Here is a 23,334-nt window from a genome sequence, read left to right as displayed (position 1 = left end):
ACTTTAATTTAACTTTTCCATAGGGTTTGTCTTTATACGATCCATCATGTAGAGCACCCTCTCCCCATATGCAATAAATAATGAATAATGAGTCTGATGAACAGGAGTTGAATTGGACATATGCTAAATGTAGAATTTAACTGTATGTTCTCATGTGCAGGATCCAATTTTAGGGAAGCAGATTTCTAGCACCCAAGAAGGCCTCTGGAGCATAAACAACCAGAACTATCTCCTGCCAGACCTCCTTCAGCAAAGCCAGATTTCAGACTCCTCTGTGAACCCACCAAAAGTGCCACTGACCAGCCAGGAACCTCAGAAGAAACCTCTGAATAAGGTAAGAGATAAATTACAGATTGAATCAGTTGTACCATCATTGCCTTTCAGCCCTTAGGATCCTGAGATCAAGTCCCTTTTAACTCCATCTATCCTGTCTCTTTTTATGATGGAGTTTTTTCACCACATCCCTTCTTTTCCTTAACAGTTTTATCTAGGGGATGGATTAGAAATCTTGAGCTTCTGTACATATTTCATTGTTCCACTTGTTTGCCTCCATCTCTCTCTCTGCTCGTTTTTCTTTCCTTCCTTTTTTCCTCCCCTTTTACACAAGCTAGAAGGGGGCTTGTGCCCTCTGGTCCTTTACCTGTCATGTCAGCAACACAGCACTCTGCCTCTGCTCATTGTCTGTGGCTTTCTTCCACCCATATGTCAGATAGGAGTGCACCAAAGGGAGCCCCAAAGGGACTTTAACACTGCTGTAAGCACAGTCATCTCTTGAAGTGTGTCACTGAAGGCAAATAAACAGCTCTGTCAGGGGTTGTGTCCTAAACTGCCTTACTTGAGGCAATAGTGCCCTCCTTGCAGTAAAGAGATTTGAGCGGGAAGTGATTGACATGCTCTTCTTCTGGGTACTGGTTATTTCAGTGCGGTACTGTGCCTGGCTAAGCATCCCAACACAACTCCCTGCTCAGGCCTCCTCTTTTGTCACTGAATCTGTACCTATTGCTTTAGAACTGTTCATCATGCCTGAGTATGCCACATGCCATTTCTTCCTAACCTCAGAGGCACTGTACTGCTCTGTGCTGTCTGCTCCCCAGCATCACCTTCCTGAAGCAGCTCTTGTTTTTCATTGTAGACTCCATGCACTGAAAGCACACCTTCAAAGAGCAGTACATCCTCTACAACATCATTTACTTCATTCATAGATCCTAGACTTCTGCCAATCACCCCTCCCACCAGTCCAGTAGGACCTTCCTGTAGTTCTCGTGAGTATCCCGGGGTTTAGGGGTTTCCTGGTTGGTTGGTTGGTTGGTTTGGAGTGGGCAGGGCATATTGCTTGAAAATGGAAGCTGTCAGTAACATCTCCAGAAACTGGAATTCTGCATCACTGTGAATTTCCATTGAGATGCTTTTAGCCTTCCTCCAGAACTCTGCTGCCATGTCACCACAGCGCTTACTCAAGAATGCCTGAGGAATTTTCCAGATGTGTGGTGTTTTGTTTGGGTTTTTTTTCCTCTGGCTATGAAATGCTCCTGAGGTGTTTTCTCATCCCTCCCAGTTTTCTTTCATCCTGCCATAAGCAGGTGAGATGTAGCCAAACACTTGCGTTTTTCATAATTGCATGTGTCTTTCATTCTAGCATCTAGTGCAAAACCTGAGCCTGTCAGGAGAGAAAATGCACGGAAGGGCTCCATTGTCAATGTCAACCCAACGAATATTCGCCCCCAGAGTGACAGTCCAGAAATTCGTAAATACAAGAAGAAATTCAATTCGGAGGTCCTTTGTGCTGCCTTGTGGGGTAAGCTCAGAAGTACTTGGGCATGCCTGTGGAGGGGAGGCAGCAGCAGGAGAGGCTGGCAGCGTGTGCCAGGCAGATTTCACAGTTGTGTTGCACTTCTCTTGTCAGGAAGTCCTGGAGCAGATCACAGGGTAGATGCTTGTGTCACTCATGTGACATTGCCTTCCTGGTAGAAAATAGCAAAGAGATGACTTACAGTTGCAAAGGATTTTGTGCATGAGAATGAGAAAATGAGGCACCGAAATGAAAGTGCACTCGTTGGAAGAGCCAGAAGTTGCAAACGTTTCAGTAGCTTATGCGGCTCATGATAGTTACTTCTGTCTCAGCTGCATGCAAGAGCAGCTGATCACACTAAGCCTTTGACCTTGTGTGAACAATCCAAACCTGCAGACTTTTGCTGGCATTTGGTAGGTATTCCAAGAATCTGAAGCAGGTTGGCACCAGTCTTTCCAAAAGCTTGGTTCCCTCAGGTTCTGGCTGTCAGTGCTTACTTGGAACCTCACTGGATCACCCTTTATACAGAGTCAGCCTCACACAGCGTAAAACCCAGGTGAGTGTAGTCAGGCTAGTTTTCAATAACTATAGACCTTGTCCCAGTCTCACACTAGCTCTTGAGTTGTTTTGACCATCCTTCTACTTCAGAACAGATGTATTCTATGGGATTCACCCAGCCTTTTAATCCTCCTCACTTTTTGAGTCTGGAATAGAAAATGAATGAAGTGGACGAAGCATAATCCAAAGGAAATGTAGATTTCCAGTGTACAGCTTCACAGACTTTGTGTAATGTAAGTTTGCAGGAGTCCAAGATTTTAGATTAAGAACGGAGCTGTGTGTCAAGGTCTGTAATTAAATGTATGTTGAGGCTGAAGAGCACCAAGTACTTTGAGCATCAGAGCACTGCTAGTAGAGGAGGTTGCTTGTTACAGCAGGATACTTACTTCATGTCATTTCTTTAGAAGCTGTTGATTAGGAAACATAGCTGTCATACCAGCCACAGTTTTTTACATCCTCTGATGTGAGCAACCCACTGGAGCCTTTGCTTCCTTGGGAGCAGTTGGATTCACTCCTTTAATTTGGCATTTGAGAGCATTCTGGCAAAATACAGACTTTTCAAACAACCACTGTTCTTTCTTGTAGCAGCAGCCCTTCCTCCCACAGGTTTGGTCCTGTGTTTTGAGTATTGTATTGGAGAAAGAGGGAGTTTTTATTGGTAGAGACTCTTAGGTGGTTTAGTTGGATTTCCTGTGTGGCCAGAGGAGTGGTGCCGGACTGGGGCTTTTGAGAAGTTCAAGTTCGCAAAGCATTTTCCTTTTAGTTTAAATCAAGATTGACTTCAGCAGAACTATTCATCTTTCAAGTTACATGAGCATGTAAGTGTTCTGCTGGGTAAAGACTGTAATGGTGAGGTCCTTTTTTCGTGTTTCTGGGAAGTCATCCACATAGCAACAGAGAAATCATCAACTACTGTTAAGTGAGACTAAACAAGAACTGGTTCTCAAAAGAGTGAGCACTCAGTGGCTTCTGAATCATTAGGTGATTTATGCAGTGTTTTTTCCCCATGTATCAACAGGAGTCAATTTACTGGTGGGAACAGAGAATGGATTATGGCTGCTGGACAGAAGTGGACAAGGAAGAGTGTATTCACTGATTACTAGGAGACGATTCCAGCAAATGGATGTTCTTGAAGGACTCAATGTGCTAATTACTATATCAGGTTAGTTCAGTGTCTAAAAGTATCTGACCTGCATTGGGGTTGGAAGCTATTAAAAAGAGGAATTAGGTTATAAACTAGGTTGAGGAATTTCCTCTTAGAGAAAATCACAGGACAGTTATTCTTGTTAATAGGAAAACTCTCCTGAATTTTTAACATTTACATTCTCACTTCAGAGAGGCTTTAGGATACTTCAGTACCTGGTTAATGTGTAAAATGTTTTGTGGTAAATGCAAAGTGTTTCATATCCTTAAAATGAACTGGTTCTAGGCAAGTTATAGTTCATCACTCTGCTTGTTTCTGTGATGGGTTAGCATCTCTCTAAGTGCAATTCTACTAAAAGATCATTAAATAACCTCATTCTGTGTTAATAGAATCATAGAATAGTTAAGGTTGTAATAGTTAAGGTGCTCCAGCCCCTGATCATCCTCATTCCAACAGCTCCATGTTATTCTTATGTTGAGGACGCCAGAACTGTACACAATACTGCAGGTGAGGTCTCATGAGAGCAGAGTAGAGGGGCAGGATCACCTCCTTTGACCTGCTGGTGTCACGCTCCTTTTGATGCAGCCCTGCACACAGCTGGCTTCCGGGCTGCAAGCGCACACTGAAACTGGCTCATGTTCAGTTTCTCATCGACCAACACCCCCAAGTCCTTCTCCGCAGGGCTGCTCTGAATCTCTCCTCTGCCCAGCCTGTAGCTGTGCCTGGGATTGCTCTGACCCAGGTGTAGGACCTTGCACTTGGCTTGGTTGAACTTCATGAGGTTGGCATCAGCCCACCTCACAAGTGTGTCGAGGTCCCTCTGGATGGCATTCCTTCCCTCCAGGGTATGAACTGAACCACACAGCTTGGTGTCGTTGGCAAACTTGCTGAGGGTGCACTCAATCCCACTGTCCATGTCAGTGACAAAGATGTTGAACAAGACTGGTCCCAACACCGATCCCTGAGGGACACCACTCGTTACTGGTCTCCAGCTGGACACTGAGCCATTGACTTCAACTCTTTGTGTGCAGCCATCCAGCCAGTTCTTTATCCACCGAGTGGTCCATCCATCAAATTGATGTCTCTCCAATTTAGAGACAAGGATGTCGTGTGGGACAGTGTCGAACGCTTTGCACAAGTCCAGGTAGATGACATCAACTGCTGCACCCCTGTCCATCAGTTCTGTAGCCCCATCATAGAACAGGATTTCCCCTTAGTGAAGCCATGCTGGCTGTCACCAAGCACCTTGTTGTTTTTCATGTGCCTTAGCATGCCTTCCAGGAGCATCTGCTCCAAGGTTTTGCCAGGCACAGAGGTGAGACTGACTGCTCTGTAGTTCCTTGGGTCATCCATTTTCCCCTTCTTGAAAACAGGGGTTATATTTCCCTTTTTCCAGTCGTTGGGAACTTCACCTGACTGCCATGATTTTTCAAATATGATGTTCAAAAAGGTCTATGAGCAGTAACATGTAACATGAAAGTTATCTACATTGTGAAAGCATCTATGAAAAGCACTGTGAAAACCTTAAATAAAGAAGCATCTGCAGCCTCTGCTGACAAACAGCTTGGATTCTGCCCTGCAAGGTACCGAGACTCTTATTTTCCATGGATGACAGTGGCCTTGAAGGACACTTAGTCCATAACAAGGGCAGAGATGTAGGTCCAGCAAGGAATGGCAGCTCCTTGTCTTCAATCCACACTCATCGTGGTAGGCAATGGTGAGAACTATTTGTCCAATATTGACAGGCCCAGTTGATTATATGACACAGTCCTTCTCTTTAGACTAACCTGTGATCCCAGGCTGCTGTTGACCCTATGTACTGATGAACTAAAGGGACAGAAACACTGAGATGAAAGATGACAAAGTAATTCTCACCTGGAAAGGCATACAAAAGGAAACAGCTACTTGTGATGAAGATTGCCGGTTAATTAGAACTAAATGAGTAATTCATTCAAAATGGCCATTGTAGGCCATAACTGTGTTCCTTTCTTCATGTCAAAGAGTAACTGCCAGATAGTGTCATTATTACTGATAAAACATGTATCTCTATGGACCCTGTTCTTTGGCCTGAGGGAAGAATTTTACTTGGGTATGAAAGTCTTGCATGAAGCTTGAGTCATAAGGTGCCAAATGCCACAGGACTGCTCATGTTCCAGTTCCCTCCTGTGTGTTACCATCCCACAGGGCTTTTCCTCTCTGCTGCTGCACACTTCTCTCATGTTGATGAGGCTCAAAGACCCGCTGTACTCAAGGTCACAAAACTGCCTTTCTGTAAGTGTGGGAGAGTTTGTATTTCAGTGAGTTAAAGCAGGTGGTTTGTTTTTTCAGGGAAGAAGAATAAGCTGAGGGTGTATTACTTATCATGGCTGAGAAATAAAATTCTGCGCAATGATCCAGAGGTGGAGAAGCGGCAAGGCTGGGTGTCTGTGGGTGACCTGGAGGGCTGTGTGCACTACAAAGTCGGTAAGGGCTCTGTTTTCACCTTGGAGAGCTGCTTTACCATTCTTTTGTGTCTTCTGACACCAGCGTTTTATTTCAGCTCTGTTTCAAGATCCCAGAGTTCTTTCAAACCTCCTTGTTTTACATGATAGATGCTTTGCTCCTGTCATTTCGGGTACCATCTCTTCTTGCAGCAGTTATGGGTATGCCCTGTGATGGCTGGAAGAAGGGAGTGCCAGCCTGGGTCTGTTGCTCAGTCAACAGTTTAACAGCTCTGTAGCTACTTAAGGTTTTAATTAGATTGATGTTTTCCACCTCTATGCTATTCAGCTTCGCTTCTGGCCCTGAGTAGCTGCTAAGAAACTGGACTATTAAAATGCTAGTAAATCTTATTTGTAGAATGTCCATCAGTAGATCAGATTGGATGCACTATAGTTCATCCCCGTTTCTAGATCATAAAAGACTGAAGTATACCTTTGTTTAAACTTACACACTGGAAATAGTACCACAGCAATTCAGAAAGCATTTTGCTTTTATTTGGCTTTTGGGCCGTTCATTCTTGGAAATGAATCAGTGTTGTGATAGTTCCTGTCACTTAACTGCATGAGGGCATGTGATGTACAGACCAAGATTTGCGTTGGTGAAAGATGGTGTATGAAGGTGGCACTTTTTCCAAAGTTAAGTAGAGAAGTGATACACAGGAGTGCGGGAGGCAGCAAGGTCGCTGGCTCTCACTTGCTTGACATCTTTCTGCCTTTCTATTTCACAGCTCTAAAAGTGACAAGGGCTAAATCCAAGAAAGAATAAGAAACAGATGTGCATTGTTAAGCACCCGCATCTTCCAGTTCAGTTGCTTTTCTTTGGGTTTGGTGTGGTTTTTAAAAACAAGTAAAAGTTATGTTAAAATCAGGCAAGCATTTGGTAGGAACTTCTGTGTTTACATATGACGAGTCACTCTTACTGCTTTGACAAAACAGCTGCTGCTGTTTTTCTCCTGGTGAAGCTTCCTGTATCTTGACTTTTGGTTTTACAGCCATTTCTCCAGGTAGAAGAGAACAGGAGGATGGTGCTGCTCTGCATTTTGGTGGAGTGCAGTTTTGTTTTTCTTTCTCTGTCTCTGTGAGATTTTCTGAGCAGTGTCCATCCTTATCCACTCTTCGCACCCTGCTGTGTGTTTGGCAAGTGGAATTGCTCCTTTTGTAAGCAGCAAAGGCTTCTCCCACCAGAACTAAACCTTATTTCAGTAATGTAACACCTGCACCTTTTAAAAATCCCTGCCAAGCAAACTGAATATAAAATGAGGGGTGTATATGTTCTGTTTCCAAAGCAAATGCTTGTCTCTGGCAGAGGGAGAAAACACATTGTACAGAGTGGCCTTAATTTTCAGTGCATGATTTTTTCATTTATTCTCAATTGGCCAATGTGACCTTAATCAACTTAGGGAAGTTACTCATCTCTTAAATGCTTACTCACCTCCGAAACATGAGAGTCCTTCACCCACACTAGCACATGGGGATTTCACCCCACACACAAACAGTGAAATGAAAATTCATCCTGCAGTGTAACTGAATTGTTCAGCGGACAACCTCCGTTCCTCCAAAAGTAGCTTGTTCGCAACCAGCAACGTTGGTGTGTGTTCACCAACAAAAAAGTAGGTTGGTTTAGGGGCAGGGTCAAAACCTTTTTTTCTGACTATAGTAAAATAACTTGGGATTTTTGTCATAAATCTTATGAAAAACAGTATGTAAATGTTGTCAACAGTCATGTGGCTTTACTAAGAATAAATGAACTGTAGGTTTTCAGTCAAAGTATTGTCATCGGTGGTGTTAAACATTGATGTCCAGAATCCATTAGTCTCTCTCGCTGGATAATGTCTACCTCAACAAGTAGTCCCTTAAAATTATTTCATATGATGAGGTGGTCTTTGATTCAAGTGTCTGTCTGGTACCTAAGGAATTGTTCTTCTTATATATTACAGTAAAATATGAGAGAATCAAATTCCTTGTAATTGCTTTGAAAAACTCAGTGGAAGTTTATGCTTGGGCTCCAAAGCCTTATCACAAATTCATGGCTTTTAAGGTAAGTGAAATCGCACTCTGGTTCAGATGGAGCACCGTCTCTCATCTACTCTTTGCTTTGGCTTTTTGTTGCTTTGTGTAAGTTATTTCTAGTTAAAGATAAAATGAGTATTCTTTTAAAGAAAACGTAGCTCATTTGACATGCACGGGAGGTGGCAGGCATAAAACTGTCACAGTCGTGATTCTGTTAGAGGTGAACAACTTGTTTCAGCACTGTGCCAAAACGTACATTTGAGTTCACAAAATTGATGCCAATTTCCCTCAAAGAAGGAGGAAATTGAACATGAATGGTACTCAGCCTGAGTTTTGCTTAGTGCACTTCTAGAATCTGGTGGGTTTTAAAACCCAGGGGAATTATTCAGCTTTCCCTGTAACACAGTAGACGATGGCTACTTACCTCCTTAAATGTAACATACTGTTTAACAAAATAGCTACCTTTTGAGTTTTGAAAGTTCATAAGATCATATATGTAGATCTGTAAGCCAACAGCTTTATTGTGTTACACAGTGTATTTTTCTTTTTCCAGTCCTTTACCTCACTTCATCACAAACCACTGTCAGTTGACCTGACCGTTGAAAATGGACAAAGATTGAAAGTCATATATGGCTCAGTAGTAGGCTTTCATGCTATTGATGTGGACTCTGGATCTGTGTATGACCTGTACCTTCCAACACACGTAAGATACTCCAAAACATTACATAAATGCCTGTGTTCTTTGAGCTGTGTATTGATGATGATCAGGTTAAGAGTTGTGCTGTATTTCAAAAGACAGGGAGGGTAAGAGAATAAATGTCATGTGCAAGCTAATAGAAAACCACTTTTCACATACTTTTATAACACTGAAGTTCTGTTAAAAGGCTTTTATCACATCTAGAGTATCAGTTTTAATGGTTTAATGTCAGAAAGCCTGTTGTATGGACAGTACTATTTTTAATTGATTTATCATGGAAATTTAGGATGTAAGCAATCAAAGACACAATAATATCTACATAAATTTAGGTGACTTTTACAATCTGATAGTGTGCTTTCCTGTCATGCCAACAAGCTGATGAAATTATCACTGAATCCAAACTGAGTTGAAATTTGGCCTGCATTCCAAAGATTGGTGCAACGTATTTTAACCTTGATCCACTGCAAGCATGTTTACCCTTGCACCCGGTACGGGTGGATAGAGGAGGCAGGTATAAATGTGCACCCATGAATAATCCCAATTTCTTTACCATGGAGCAAAGTTTGTTTTTTTTTTTTCACATGATTACGGATGCAGGCTCTGTGCACAAAATGTGATTTGTTCTTTAGTGATGACTTTGCAGAAACCCAGCTTCCAGACTAAATTTGCTGATCTTGCTGTTCACTTGCCCATGAAATCAGTCCTTAAATTCAGAATAATTTCTGAAAAAAATATTCCACAGGGTTTTCTCATGAGTTTGTCAATAAGTTGGCATGAAGATGTTGATTGCAGGTTGATGTGTATATCTTGCATTGTGTGTCTGTTTACTGAAGTGATGGCGATCACTAAATTCCTGCTTGTATTTGGATAATAGATTAATTCCCCTGCAGAAACGACTGACTGGCATGGGGCTGCCCAGTATGAAGTCTGTGCTGTGATTTTAATCTTTTGCTGTTTGTTTGCCTGCTTATTTTCTAGCTATTCTAGATAGTTCTTTTCAAAGTGTGAGTCCAAAAAGCTAGAGAAACCTGGGGGCTTAGGTCTAGAAAGAGAGAAGGTTCCCATGGCTCCAGTCTGACGGTAGGCTCCTGGCAAGGGAACTTACGTGCACACTTGAAAACCTCCCTGAAGTCAACAGAGCTCCACAGGGGCAGAGGGTTGGTGCATCCTGGTGCCATGGTCCGTGCATCCCAAGGCAATGTGCCCGAAGTCATGCTCAGGAGGTCTGAAGAAATCTCACCCCAGATCCATTGTTGCAGCCTGTGCCTTGAATCCTTTCTATTTTTTTAACTGCTTTTTCTCTATTCTCAACCCCACGTTTTCAAACCAAATGAGAGCCCACGCCTCCCATGCAAGGCACTTGATCATTCTGCTGCCCTGACAGGTGGCAGCCTTCAGATCGTGTCAGACCCTGTGTTTCTGATGGACACGGTGTTTGAGGATGGCTGTTTATTTATAAATTCATACAAATTTTGTGTGTTTATAAATTTATAAAATTCTCTTGATTAACAGGTGACTTGCTAGTTTGCAAGGACAAAGCATTGAATCACCTGCTCAAAGCCTGTACTGTTTGTTTCTGTGGGGTTTTTTAAAGGACTTAATATTTGTTCTGTAGGACAGTTTATTTAATCTGATAATTAGTCACTTTGTTAACTGTGCAACTATGACAAATTCGTATCGGTTTATAAATCTAAGCGTGGTGCCTGCATACATGCTTGGAAGCTGGTTGCTAAGCAAGGTGAATAATGACTTGTCAAAAAGATCATTAGCATAATTGCCCAAGATAAAGGGAAAAAAAAAGTGAACCTTCTGAGAAGCTTTAGTTTTTCAACAGGCTGCAAATATAATTATAACCTGATCAGAGAGATTTCCCAGGTGACTGTCCTGAAGATGTGGGGCACATTTAAGGCTGACTCCATTTGTGGGTGCTCTTCAACCAAAAGTTGGGATGTGCTAAAAATATTTTTTTCCCTTTAGAGTCTTAGACCTGAAATAAATCTGCTGCTACAGTGGCTCTGTCATTTTTGGTATTTTATTACTTTAAAGAGCATCTGCTAGAATTGGATAATTCTCTCAAGGAGCTTTGTGGTGGCAACAGACCAGACTTTAACAGGCTGACTTGAGATACTCTTCCTGGTAGCCTCTTTTCCTGGTTCCCCACCTCTTTCTTCATCTCTTACCTGCTCCGATCGCTCATGCAAGTACCAAGGCAACGCATTAAAATTGCTCTGCGACTCTGGATCCCCGTTCTAGTGTTACGGATAGTTGTTGCGGAGGCACGGAGTCAAGTGGTTGGCCTGAGTGTATTCAGTTTGGCAAGTACAGCTTCAGTGCTTCTTTTCCTGTTCATTGTGCCCTCACAGTGTGTGTTAATGTATGTGCTTGAAGAGAAGATCTGTGTGTTGCTGGCTTGTGAGAATGATATAAAACTCCAGTCATACGCTTCCTATAAAATTAAGAATTTTAGTGGTTTCATTTACTACCTAACATCCTGTTTGAGTAGTGCTTTAAACAAGGAAATGCTTTGTTAATGTTTTTTAAGACTGTCCTCTTTTTCTTTCAAAAATGCTTCGTAAAATCCCACCTTCATGGTTGTATGCTTGGAACTGTCTGGGTTTTTTCATCTGGGACATGTTGGCTTCTGGAGAGATTCTAGTGCATTGAACAGCTGTTAAAATAATCTGTGTGAGTGAAATGCACTGTTCTTGTGGCATGCAGAAAACATATGCTGAACAGCATTTAAATGGGGAACTGTTCTTATATGGGAAGGGAAGGACAGAGAGTGGCTTGTATTTGAAAGGTCCAGGTAACTTTTCAACTCACTGTAAATGTTGTGACATTTACAGTTTTAGCTTGTGAGTGGGGATAAGGAATGATCATGGAAAGTGAAAGCACCAGTTTCCTGCAATGTGGAAGCTTTTGTCCTTCCTCCATCTTCTGAAATAGTTGTGAATTCAAATTTACTTCACCTTTTTTCTATTTATATAACCAAAATGTCTTCTAAATGAGTAAAGTAAATATTATTGTGTCTCAGTGGCTCCATGGCTTCTTGAACCAGTTCATACTGGTACATATAAAGTGGAATACTGAAGGTTGATTTGTTTGCAAGCCTACTGTCATGTTCAAAGGGGGAGGTGGGGAGAAAGCCTGTTTCAGGGGCTAGCTAGCAAACTGTACAGCCTTTCTGAACACAGGCATTTCTTTCACTTTCCATGAGCCATGAGCTAGGTCTTCATATTGCTCTGCCGAGGTAGTCAGATTGATGTAGTCACTAAAATTGTAGTCCATTTTCTGATACAAATCATAGTAAAATATGATTCCAGATCCAGGGGACTATTCGCCCACATGCCATTATCATCCTCCCAAATACCAGCGGAATGGAGCTTTTACTCACCTATGAAGATGAAGGCATTTATATTGATATATACGGGCATTTCACAAAGGAGACCGTTTTACAGTGGGGAGAAATGCCAGCATCAGTAGGTATGTATAAAAATAGCACTTTATTAAACATAAGATTCTGCTGCATGAAGCTTGACCTCTTTGTGAGGTCTGTATCCATATGAAAGTGTGTGTGTGGCACATAAAGCAACTTCTAAGCAAACTAAATATGTAAACAGATCTATATACATTTGTGTAAAGATAGCCAATGATTGCAATAGTCTTCACATTTGGATCAGTCTGTATTCCTGTCACCCTGCTTATTGCCTCATACCTTAACTATATAGCCAAACTTTACTGAGGATGCAGCTTACCACCAGTTTTCACAGAGATAATTATGTTCATTACAGAGGGGGAAAAGATGCTCTCAATTCATACTTGATTGTTCATTGCCTGTAGCATTTTATATAAAAATTCACAACTGTAGAGAGGTCAGTTAGTGAAAAGGTCTATAACTGCTGCCAAATTGCCCCTTAATTTTATCACTTTAAATTCACAACTGCCAGCCCAGGTATTTCTAATAGATTCTCAATCTCTCCATGCTTGCAGTTGGCTTTGTAGGAGGAGATTCTGACTGTATTGCAGCCAAGACAGCTGTTTGTTTCACCTCCCCCAGAGGGCTTCAAGTTAACAGCGTGGGGAAAACAAAGAACAACAAAAGCAGAGTTTTGTTTTTATTATTTGTTGGTTTTAATTTCTTTTCTGGCTTGCTTCTGTTCTTCTGCATCTTAAAACAAACATCCCGACAGACAAAGAAAGCCCAAGACACTTAGGTTGTACAAAAGCATATTATTAGCCTGGCAGAAACTGAAAAATAGAGGATGTTCACCTTTCTCCTCTGGCTTCTGGCTGCTTAAAGAAAAGTCCATTAAAATCAGGAGAGTAACACCCCTGAGTAAATGCCAGGTTTGACATTTGTAGAGGGTTTTCAACAGTACTGAGGGCAAGAAGCCCACCTCTAGAACACAAATCGCAACAACTTTTCTGCGCTGTTTCAGCAACAAAACTGCTACTATGCCAAAAAACAGGTATAAGGTTAAAGCTAATTATGCAGTGTTCACTTGAATCATCCCATCTCCAATTTTCAGTCCATATTCAGAGCTACAGGGCATAATTAAAATAAATCAATTCTCCATTTTTCATAGGAGTATCTAGTGGCCTTTGATATGTTGAAATGTTACATCCCCTCTGAATTAATGTTAGAAATACCATGAGAAACAATCAGTAATCAAAAGGCAATTAGCCAGGGTAGGAAGAGTTCTGATAAATGGAAGCTGCCCTGACAAATGCTATTTGAAGGAGATGGAAGCTTTCAAGAAGCATGTCGTTATGGGACATGCTTCCTTGCTACTAAAAGTAGCAAGCTTACTATATGCTATTATTCTCACTATATGCTATGTCCCAAAGAGTCACTGTTAGGAGTTAGTGTGGGCTTTCTTACACCCTGCTTTAGAAAGGATGTTGTTATTGCAAGAAGGGTTGCATAGATCTGACTGTGGAAATTTTCTGTTTCTGTCAGTGGGCACTGATTGATCTCAAAGCTTTTTCACTTAATCTAGAGAAGAGTTTGCAGGAATGGCTCAGAAGTGACCAGAGAGAGTTTAAGTCCTTCCTAATATTGCTGAAAGTATTGAATCATTAAACCCACAAAGATAACAGGTTTGTAAAGCATTCTTGTAGTGTGGAAATCACACTGCCTTAACTTCAGTACAAATTTCCTTGCACATAACCAGCTGGCATTGAAGTGAATAAAGCTTCACCACTTTGCACCAGCTGATCTTTTGTGCCAGTTAATTAATTTAAAACATCCTTCAATATAAATCTAGTGCAAGGCATGATATTCCAAATTTCCCAAGGTTGATTACATCTTAATAGAAAGAATGACATTTGGACATTCGTCTTTTTACATGCTCATGCAGCTATTTCTCCTGTTCTTCAGCACACCACTATGATAATCATTTGCATGGAAAACTATCAGTATGAATCATAGCAGTTGCCTAAGCTTTTTGTTACAGTATTTTAAGGCAGTTAAAAAGGAAGAGGATGGAGAAGATGCTTCTGAGGGTGGCACCCCTGTCTGGTGAATTTTACCATATAAGGAGTCTTGTCTATGTGAACAGTTTAGATTTTCTCTGTACTGGGCACCACCAGACGGGAAGGTAGTGCCATCAAAGGAGAGAACACGTATAATGAAATGCCTGCTGAGGAAGCAGAAGGTCAGTTAGATGGCATGTTTTGGATGGTAGTGTTACAGCTAGCTACACAGAACTTTGCACTACTTCTCCCAGTGCTCAGAAAGCAAGATTGTAGGTTTTATCTGGTGTCTCTCTTCACCCATCTGTCTCTCTCATTCCTTATACTTCTGCAGATTTCACAGCTGGAGCAAGGCAGTCTCCAAATAGCCCCTCCCAGTTGTCATGTGAACATTTTCCAGTATGTTAGTTTGAGAACCCTTGCGTTCCTGCTGCAGCACTTCTGGTATCTCAGAAATTGATTTCGTTGGAACAGAAATTATCAATCTTTGTGGTACAAGATCAGTTTGACTTCTGATTGGAATTATACTTCCATTAAAAACAAATTAACCCAACCCGTAACTCAACACACAATTCAAACTTTAAACAAAGATCTCTGTTAACTCTTTTATTATTGCTTCCCACTACCTCCTATTAATTTTCTTGATCCTTTGAAATTCTTGGCTCCAGACAAAAGCATTAACTATTCTGAGAGAAGACTGAATAATTGTGTTACTTAGGAGGAACTTGAAACCTTCATAAGAGATCTGGTTTTCCTGGAATTCCCAGGCCCATTTCAGACCTTCTAAAGTCTGTGTGACCTTACCTCAAAATTTTCCCTCTGTGTCGAGATAGAAAGATCTTGTGTTGACCCCAGGGTGCTCTGAAGTTGTCCTTTGCTTGTTTCTTGATTTCTTTAAACAATTATTTTGATAAAAAACTTCTGTAGTTGGTGAGAATAATAAAATAAAAATAGTTTGTATTATAATTGATGGGTTTAAGGCAGGGAATCTAAATATAGCTCACTCTCATAGTTTTTAAGTTGGGACCTCTGTAACTGATCTGTTAATAAGAAATTGGAGAGAGGAAGCTAAGATCCTGTGGGAAATTACAATTGTCAGAGTACTCTGATCTGAAAGATATTTCACATATGTAGGGCTAAATACAAATATTGCTGTAGCAGTTTCTTTCTATAAAACAAGATTTAAAAAGAAGTATTAAGTAAATAAGATTTGAGAGCACGTTTGGCCTTTTCTGTGAATAATGAATTATTTACACTGTGTAGTCTTAGAGGGTTGGCACAAAAGTGGATATTCCAAGAGCGGGGAAACAGTAAGGATCAAAGACCTTATTTCCTTTGTCATGTATGCATTAGAAGCAAAAAGGATGTTATGTAGAAAAACAGGCAGCATTACCAAAAGGTGGTTGAATTACTGCCTCAGTGCTCTATCGCCAGCTCTTGAAGCAGATACATTTCTGGGTTGGGTTATTGGTTCTACTGGAATAATTGCAAAGGAGTGAGCAAAACCTGGGATCAGAGAAGCTTTGAACAGAGATGCACAGAAACATACATGCTTAGGGGAAAAAAACCAACAAACAAGGTTGAGACATAAATTTACTCCTACTCGCTTGGGGTAGTTAGAGAGCTGTCTGTATCTGCCCTTTGTCCAGTGCAATTTAACCAAAACATACAGCAGGAGAACATCTGGCTTCCCTGGCCAATTTCTTAATTTGTCCATTTGTGACTTTATTCAGATTTAGGTTTTTTCCTTCTTGACTTTGATTCCCTAGCCTCTCTCATTTAGTAAAAGTTCTCCACAGCTGTGACTGGAAGAAAAAAACCCAGCCACCTCCATCCAGATAACATAAGTAATAACAGAGAACAACAGAATTGCACAAGGGAAGTTACCGACTCTTTCCTCGGTTTTCCTAATCCAAATTGCTTAACTTTGGAGACAGTTTTAAAGCATGGGCAGCAGTCACAGGTATACACAAGTAGTTAATCAATCCCTAGTAAGTGATCAGCAGCATCACTGGGGACCTCAAGGCTGGGTTTCGGTGGGAACAAGCTTTGCTGTATCCCAGGACATGGCTGGTAATCTCCGTGAGATATTTCCATTTCTAGTCCTCAACATTTATGTCTCCCTTCCATAAAGCAGGGAACCAATAAAAGTCATGATTTCATAGAACATACTGGTTTTGACTGAAGAGCTAAAGGAGGGGTTCTGTACAAGTGTGTGCTCTTAAGATGTATGTTTTACTGTCAGCAAAGCCACCACTGGATACTCTCCTTTGGATGTTCATGCCCACTTGCATACCTGCCCAAAGCAATTTTCTCAAACATGTACACAAAAGCATAATCCAGTAGCTTTTTTTGCATTGAATTTCACCTGTGTGCATTCTGACTCTCCAAAAAAGAATTCAGTAAAGCAGCATGCACTCTTACCCTGTGAAATGGAGTGTGGTATCAAAGAGCAACTTGGACATGTGTAAGTGCATCAGGATCTTTCAATTCATGTTGTTTTTTCATTCTGAACTTCTTGGTTTATCTGCAGTCAGTTGCCTGGGGGATTTTTGGAGTCTCCATCATAGAATCATAGAATAGTTAGGGTCGGAAAGGACCTCAAGATCATCCAGTTCCAACCCCCCTCATGGGCAGGGACACCCCGCACCAAACCATGTCACTCAAGACTCCACTAAAGGTCTTTAAGGTCAGGTTAGAGAAAGAACTGTGAGAAGTGATCCTGATATGGCACAGATGGCAGAGAAGGTGTATTACGATCCTTTCCTGCCCTATTTCTGTAAAACTAATCAGGAAATCCCCAATTTTATGATATTTTGCTAAAAGCTGGCCTGATTCTGCTCTCATGCAGAGATCAGTCAATAGGGAATAACTACTTAGGGCAGTGAGCTGAATTTAGCATGAGATCAGAAGAGGGACTTTTGAAGGGAAACAGTTAAAAAAAGAAAAGAAAGGTAAAGAAGGGAAGTGATACTGTAGTAGTACCCATGTTCTGTGGTACCAAGTGCACTTCCCTTATTCAGGCTGCTGTTGCAAGACCAAGATCATTAGGTCATGTCAGTGACACTTCACAGAAGTTAATGGATCCAATATGGCTCAGTAGTTTCTTTCACCTTTCCTATCTTCCTCAACCATTTCCCCTTGAAGCAGTAACTTCCTTGTATGTAGGCTCTACTCTAACGTTAATATACTGCATAAACAGGAAATGCCAAGTCTCACTCCAAGTTGGGAGTGTTACTAATGCTTTCACAATGTTAAGAAACCAATTTTGAGCTCACTTTGCTATACTCACTTTATGGCATATGTTCTTTGATGTTCAAGGAGTAATGCTGGTGTAACAAAAACTACAGCTCATGCACGAGTGTAGGTCTTTTAAGATATGGAGTAATCCGGGTGAAGCAGGGGAGCTTCAAGTAACTCTGAGTAACACTGTTCCACTATATTAAGCAGTATTGGCAAATCCGTCTGAGTCAGTATATGCCTTCCCTGCTGAGCTACTGTCCAAAGGACCAGAGTAGCTGTCTAAAGTCTAGGGTTGCTGGAAACCAGTACAATCTTTTATTGCATGTAATATAAACACCCTTATATGTTGCCAGCTGGAAGCACAGGATGTTTTTAACTAAAGCTTGTTGAGGTGGAAAATGGACTCAAAATACATACTTAAATTGCTCATAGAATAGGAACTTCTGTTCCAGAATAAGACAACTTTATTCTGAGTATCTAATCTGCTTTCATTTCATGTGAAACACTTGTAATTTTCCCATGTGGGAGCACTTACCAAGACTCAGTACTGACCTTTGATTCACAGCCTGTTGTCCTCCAAATTAATTTCCATGTATAGATATATTCTCATAACTGACAACCCTACAAATGGTGTAATGGGGCCTTTTATTGGCAAGTTATTCCACGGATGTAATTTGAGAAAGAACCTTTTGATTCTGCTACAGGAATGAGTTTTTATGTTACTTGTATTTCACCTGAAATTTGCCACTGTCATTTGACAAGTTCTCAATATATTGGCTGGCCAGCAGAACATCAGTGGCCAAACTTGGTGTATCCATTTTATTATGTTCCTGTTGTAATACGGCTGGGAGAACTGGAGTTATGGATCCAGGCTTTCTATCCTGGGTGACCTAGAGGTTGCAACAGAGCCTAATTAAGCTGTTTCTGAGAGCGGCAAGGATGCTATCAAGTTGAAATCTGCCAAAGGCATGAAAACAGCTGATACAGACATAGCACATCGACAACTTGAGTGCAGATTTCACATAGTGGAAAAAATAAGGAGACTTATAAGTGCATTAGGTTTTTGTTGCTGGACCTATATGATCTTGAAAGAGTCCAGTGCAAAGCTACAAAGATGATTAAGGGAATGGAACATCTCTCTTATGAGGAGAGGCTGAGGGAGCTGGGACTCTTTAGCTTGGAGGAGACTGAGGGGTGACCTCATCAATGTCTACAAATATGTAAAGGGTGAGTGTCAGGATGATGGAGCTAGGTTTTTTTTCAGTGATGTCCAGTGATAGGACAAGGGGCAGTGGGTGTAAACTGGAGCATAGGAGGTTCCATGGGAGCATCAGGAAAAATTTCTTTACTGTGAGAGTGACAGATCACTGGAACAGGTTGCCCAGGGGGGTTGCGGAGTCTCCTACGCTGGAGATATTCAAGGCCCGCCTGGACAAGTTCCTGTGTGATGTACTCTAGGTTACCCTGCTCTTGCAGGAGGGTTGGACTAGATGATCTTTTGAGGTCCCTTCCAACCCTTAGGATTCTGTGATTCCGTGATCTAGATACTCCACAGTGTAGCCATAGAATGCTTTCATGCTGTTTATATATACGCACCTGCCTCACTGTCCCAGCCCCCAGAACCATAGTGTGCCTGCCTCTGGTGTGTTCAAAAGCAAAGTTTGAAAAGGTGAATGTGGTGTCAGTTATAACACAAACCAGCAAGTGTCTGAGAACTGTATCATTTTTATCATAGAATCGTTAGGGTTGGAAAGGACCTTAAGATCATCTAGTTCCAACCCCCCTGCCATGGGCAGGGACACCTTATGCTAAATCATATCACCCAAGGCTTTGTCCAACCTGGCCTTGAACACTGCCAGGGATGGAGCATTCACAACCTCCCTGGGCAACCCATTCCAGTGCCTCACCACCCTAACAGGAAAGAATTTCCTTCTTATATCCAACCTAAAAACCTAAACTTCCCCTGTTTAAGTTTTAACCCATTACCCCTTGTCCTGTCACTACAGTCTCTAATGAAGAGTTCCTCTCCAACATTCCTATAGGCCCCCTTCAGATACTGAAAGGCTGCTATGAGGTCTTCACGCAGCCTTGCCTTCTCCAAGCTGAAAAGCCCCAACTTTCTCAGCCTGTCTTCATACAGGAGGTGCTCCTGTCCCCTGATCATCCTCGTGGCCTCCTCTGGACTTGTTCCAACAGCTCCATGTCCTTCTTATGTTGAGGACACCAGAACTGCACACAGTACTCCAGGGGAGGTCTCACAAGAGCAGAGTAGAGGGGCAGGATCACCTCCTTCGACCTGCTGGTCACACTCCTTTTAATGCAGCCCAGGATACGGTTGGCTTTCTGGGCTGCAAGAGCACAGTGAAGCTGGCTCATGTTCAGTTTCTCATCAACCAACACCCAAAGCTCCTTCTCTGCCCAACCTGTAGCTGTGCCTGGGATTGCTCCGACCCAGGTGTAGGACCTTGCACTTGGCATGGTTGAACTTCATGAGGTTGGCATCAGCCCACCTCACAAGTGTGTCGAGGTCCCTCTGGGTGGCATTCCTTCCCTCCAGGGTATCAACTGAACCACAGAGTTTGGTGTCATCATCAAACTTGCTGAGGGCATGCTCAATCCCACTGTCCATGTAGCTACAAAGATGTTGAACAAGACTGGTCCCCAGCACTGATCCCTGAAGGACACCACTCGTTACTGGTCTCCAGCCGGACACTGAGCCATTGACCACAACTCTTTGCGTGCAGCCATCCAGCCAGTTCTTTATCCACTGAGTGGTCCACCTATCAAATTGATGTCTCTCCAATTTTGAGACAAGGATGTCATGTGGGACAGTGTCGAATACTTTGCACAAGTCCAGGTAGATGACATCAACTGCTCTACCCCTGTCCATCAGTTCTGTGGCCCCATCATAGAAGGCCACCACATTGGTCAGGCAGGATTTCCCCTTAGTGAAGCCATGCTGGCTGTCACCAAGCACCTTGTTGTTTTTCATGTGCCTTAGCATGCCGTCCAGGTGATCCTTGAATATCAACCAACAGTCTTGGGCTCCTCTGCCCTCTAGGGCTGTACCCCATGGAACCTTCCGAAGCAGGTTCCTGAAGAGGCCAAAGTCTGCTCCCTTGAAGTCCAGGGCAGTGAGCTTGCTGCACGCTCTTTTCACTGTCCTGAGGATCTCAAATTCGAGCATCTCATGATCACTGCATCCAAGGCTGCCCTGGAGCGTCACATTTCCAACGAGCATGAGGTCAAGCATGGCACCTCTCCTTGTTGGCTCTTCTATTACTTGCAGAAGGAAGTTGTCCTCTACACAATCGAGGAACCTCCTGGATTGCTTGTGCCGGGCTGTATCGTCCTTCCAACTGATGTCAGGGTGATTGAAGTCACCCATGAGAACAAGGGCCTGCGAGCGTGAGGCTTTTCCCATCTGTCTATGGAGTGCTTCATCTGCAGGTTCTCCTTGATCAGGCAGTCTGTAACAGATCCCCACAGTAATGTCTCCCATAGCTGTTTTCCCTTTAACCCTGACCCACAAACTCTCTGTGGACTGCACACCTGTCCCCAGACAGAGTTCCTTACTCTTTTTCACTTTGTGTGGTCTGGGCCTACCTTCATAGATACTAACTGCAGTGTGGTTGCTGCCCTAGTGCTCATCATGCTGCTGTGTTCAGGAATGTTCATGACAGTCTTCTTTACAGCCTAGAGCAGCACTGTCCTGTTACACAGACTAGGAACTGAAGCATAAAGAAAAAAGAAATGTTTATAAAATATTCCCTCCCCTTCTCATCTCCCACTCTACCCTGTTGCTCACTGTTCTGCTTTTCAAACAGGATGGTTTCTTCCTCTTTCCACATAACTGAGATACTGGAAAAAAACTGTTGCTATAAGCTCTAGTGGCATTAATAACTGAAATGAAAGTATACTAAACAGATTTAGGGGAAATTTATAGACTTTGAGGGACATAAAATATAATATTGTAGCCAAATCATACATTACCAAGAAGGTACAATTCTCATACACTTGTTATGACAAGAATTACAAAGTAAGGGTTCCAATTTAATACTAAATCAACAACGTCTAGAAGAAGGATACACAATCACTCAGGCATATTGACTTCATTTTTTGCTGTTGTTCTAAAGTAGGCTTCTAAGCATTGTTGCTTCCTCTATCAGTGTGTACTCAAAGTTTAATTTTTAGACAAAAACCTAAATGGAAGGTTTTGAGGAACAGACATTGCTCACACTAATAATGTGGGGCACGCAAGTACTGTCCATTGAAGCTAAAAACCAGTTAAGTGCACACATTCCCTCTACATCATTTCAGTGTGCCAGAATTCTCAGACTAGTAAGTGACAGTTCACAGTTGAGCAAGAACCATTTCTGAGCATTGACTATCAATAGGGTATAACTAATGTGTTTTTACCATAGAAGCCCAGCACTAATTCCAGGGCTTTCATTGAAACTGTGGCCAGTTTGGAATCTGTGGTGTTAACTCCTTCATTGCTATTCCAATTTTTCATCTAATTTCCAAAATTACATAGTAAGGTTCTATGGTGCTGGAGTATCTTGGTTTTCAAGATGTTGCTCGTAACTACTGATGGGAAGACAGTAGCTAGGGACACCAAATTAATCATGCCATAGTCTCAGATTCAGAAGAATTTAGGTTTCAGACTAAACTGAACTCCACAGGAAATACAAACCAAACTTCCTAATGAGAGGTTATAGAAAATTCTGAGTCAAGACTTTTCTTGAGCATGTACTTGAAACGATGAGAGATAAAAACGGGCACAAGTTGCACCAAAACAATGCAAATTATGTGTTAAGCAAAATTTTTTAACCTTGAAAGTAGTGATGGATTGCAGCAGCTATGAAACATGCCAGAACATGTCTGGGCAAGGTCCTGAGTAACCTTGTCTTATTTGGCCCTGCTTTCTGGGTGGGTCTTAAACACTCTTCAGAGGTTTCTGCCCAACTTTCCTGATCATAAACTATACAATAGTAGCATACTTAAGAGTTATGTCTAGAGTCCAAAATAAGTCTGAGATTACAAACTGAAATTTACTTACTGTTCCCAAGACTTTTTGTGTAAACTTAAGTAACTCAGAGCATACTGTGATTGAAGAGAAATGCTTCAGATCCATGTTAGCATAAATGAGGCAAGAATCAGTGTGTCAGTTGTTAAACAGTATCAGTACTTTTTATTCTTTCTGTTGTTTGTTTTAGCTTACCTTCAGTCTAACCAGGTCATGGGCTGGGGAGAGAAGGCGATTGAACTACGCTCTGTGGAAACCGGAAATCTGGAAGGAGTATTTATGCACAAGAAAGCACAGAAGCTGAAGTTTTTATGTGAAAGAAATGACAAGGTACAGAGATAACTACAGTGTGGTGCTTTAGCAAAAAAGGAGTAATAGTCAACTATGACACTAAGGCCATTTAATTTTTTTTACTTTCCCATTACATTGGTTATTTCCTACCTTGGTGCAACTTCTCCATTCAAAGCAAATGTAATCACTGACACCCCCCACCCCCAAATCCCCCCCAACAAAAAGAAATCTATGGATAATTCTACATTTTCACACCATCTAGCTCTGTTATAACTCCTGTTCCACCCAGCCTTAACTGGTATCAGAGGTGGTAACAGCTACAGACATGACCAACTGGCCAGACTCCAGCACATCAGGGGCAGTGGGGAAGGCCCTGAGCCAGCCCTGATAATGCCCAACTACAGGACTGCCTCTCCTGGGCAACTGAAATTACAGGTAATACAGAGCAGCCATCATGTTAAAAAAGCCCCAGTGCTCTAATATTTGAGACACTGCAGGCACTGGAGTATGAATTATCAAGGAGGATTTCTTGTATATAGCAGTTCTTGGTATATGTTCTGTGAAACCTGCTTGATCCCACTGATGAATTTAGAAAACTGGAGCCCCCAAACTGTTTAA

At 41.9% G+C, this 23,334-nt stretch overlaps 1 protein-coding gene and 1 long non-coding RNA gene across 8 annotated transcripts in view; one reads left to right on the top strand and one right to left on the bottom strand.

The window, feature by feature from the left end:
* Positions 1-23,334, top strand: part of NRK (Nik related kinase) — a 98,816-nt gene that overhangs the window by 71,559 nt on the left and 3,923 nt on the right. For 2 of the 6 annotated variants that reach the window (XM_062613295.1, XM_062613292.1), the window contains 9 exons: positions 161-334; positions 1,133-1,262; positions 1,637-1,795; positions 3,366-3,509; positions 5,820-5,954; positions 7,909-8,009; positions 8,535-8,684; positions 12,002-12,161; positions 22,616-22,755. In XM_062613295.1, the coding sequence (XP_062469279.1) occupies positions 161-334; positions 1,133-1,262; positions 1,637-1,795; positions 3,366-3,509; positions 5,820-5,954; positions 7,909-8,009; positions 8,535-8,684; positions 12,002-12,161; positions 22,616-22,755 (1,293 nt within the window). The other 4 variants (XM_062613293.1, XM_062613294.1, XM_062613296.1 and 1 more) reach the window with 4 other exon arrangements.
* Positions 10,902-23,334, bottom strand: part of LOC134160883 (uncharacterized) — a 22,449-nt gene continuing 10,016 nt past the window's right edge. Inside the window, exons 3-5 of one of the 2 annotated variants that reach the window (XR_009963735.1) lie at positions 22,621-22,689; positions 21,003-21,127; positions 10,902-11,124 (exon numbers count right to left, since the gene is read on the bottom strand). This is a non-coding gene — a long non-coding RNA (uncharacterized LOC134160883). Of the gene's footprint in view, positions 11,125-20,974; positions 21,128-22,620; positions 22,690-23,334 lie in introns of those variants that run through there. The other variant, XR_009963734.1, reaches the window with a different exon arrangement.

The sequence above is a fragment of the Pezoporus occidentalis genome, unplaced genomic scaffold (genome assembly GCF_034315485.1).
Source record: "Pezoporus occidentalis ecotype Australia unplaced genomic scaffold, CSIRO_AGI_Poc_V1 ctg165, whole genome shotgun sequence".
NCBI classification, from domain to species: domain Eukaryota; kingdom Metazoa; phylum Chordata; class Aves; order Psittaciformes; family Psittacidae; genus Pezoporus; species Pezoporus occidentalis.
Note: the sequence above shows the minus strand (reverse complement) of the source record. Positions and strands in the feature narration are given on the sequence as shown.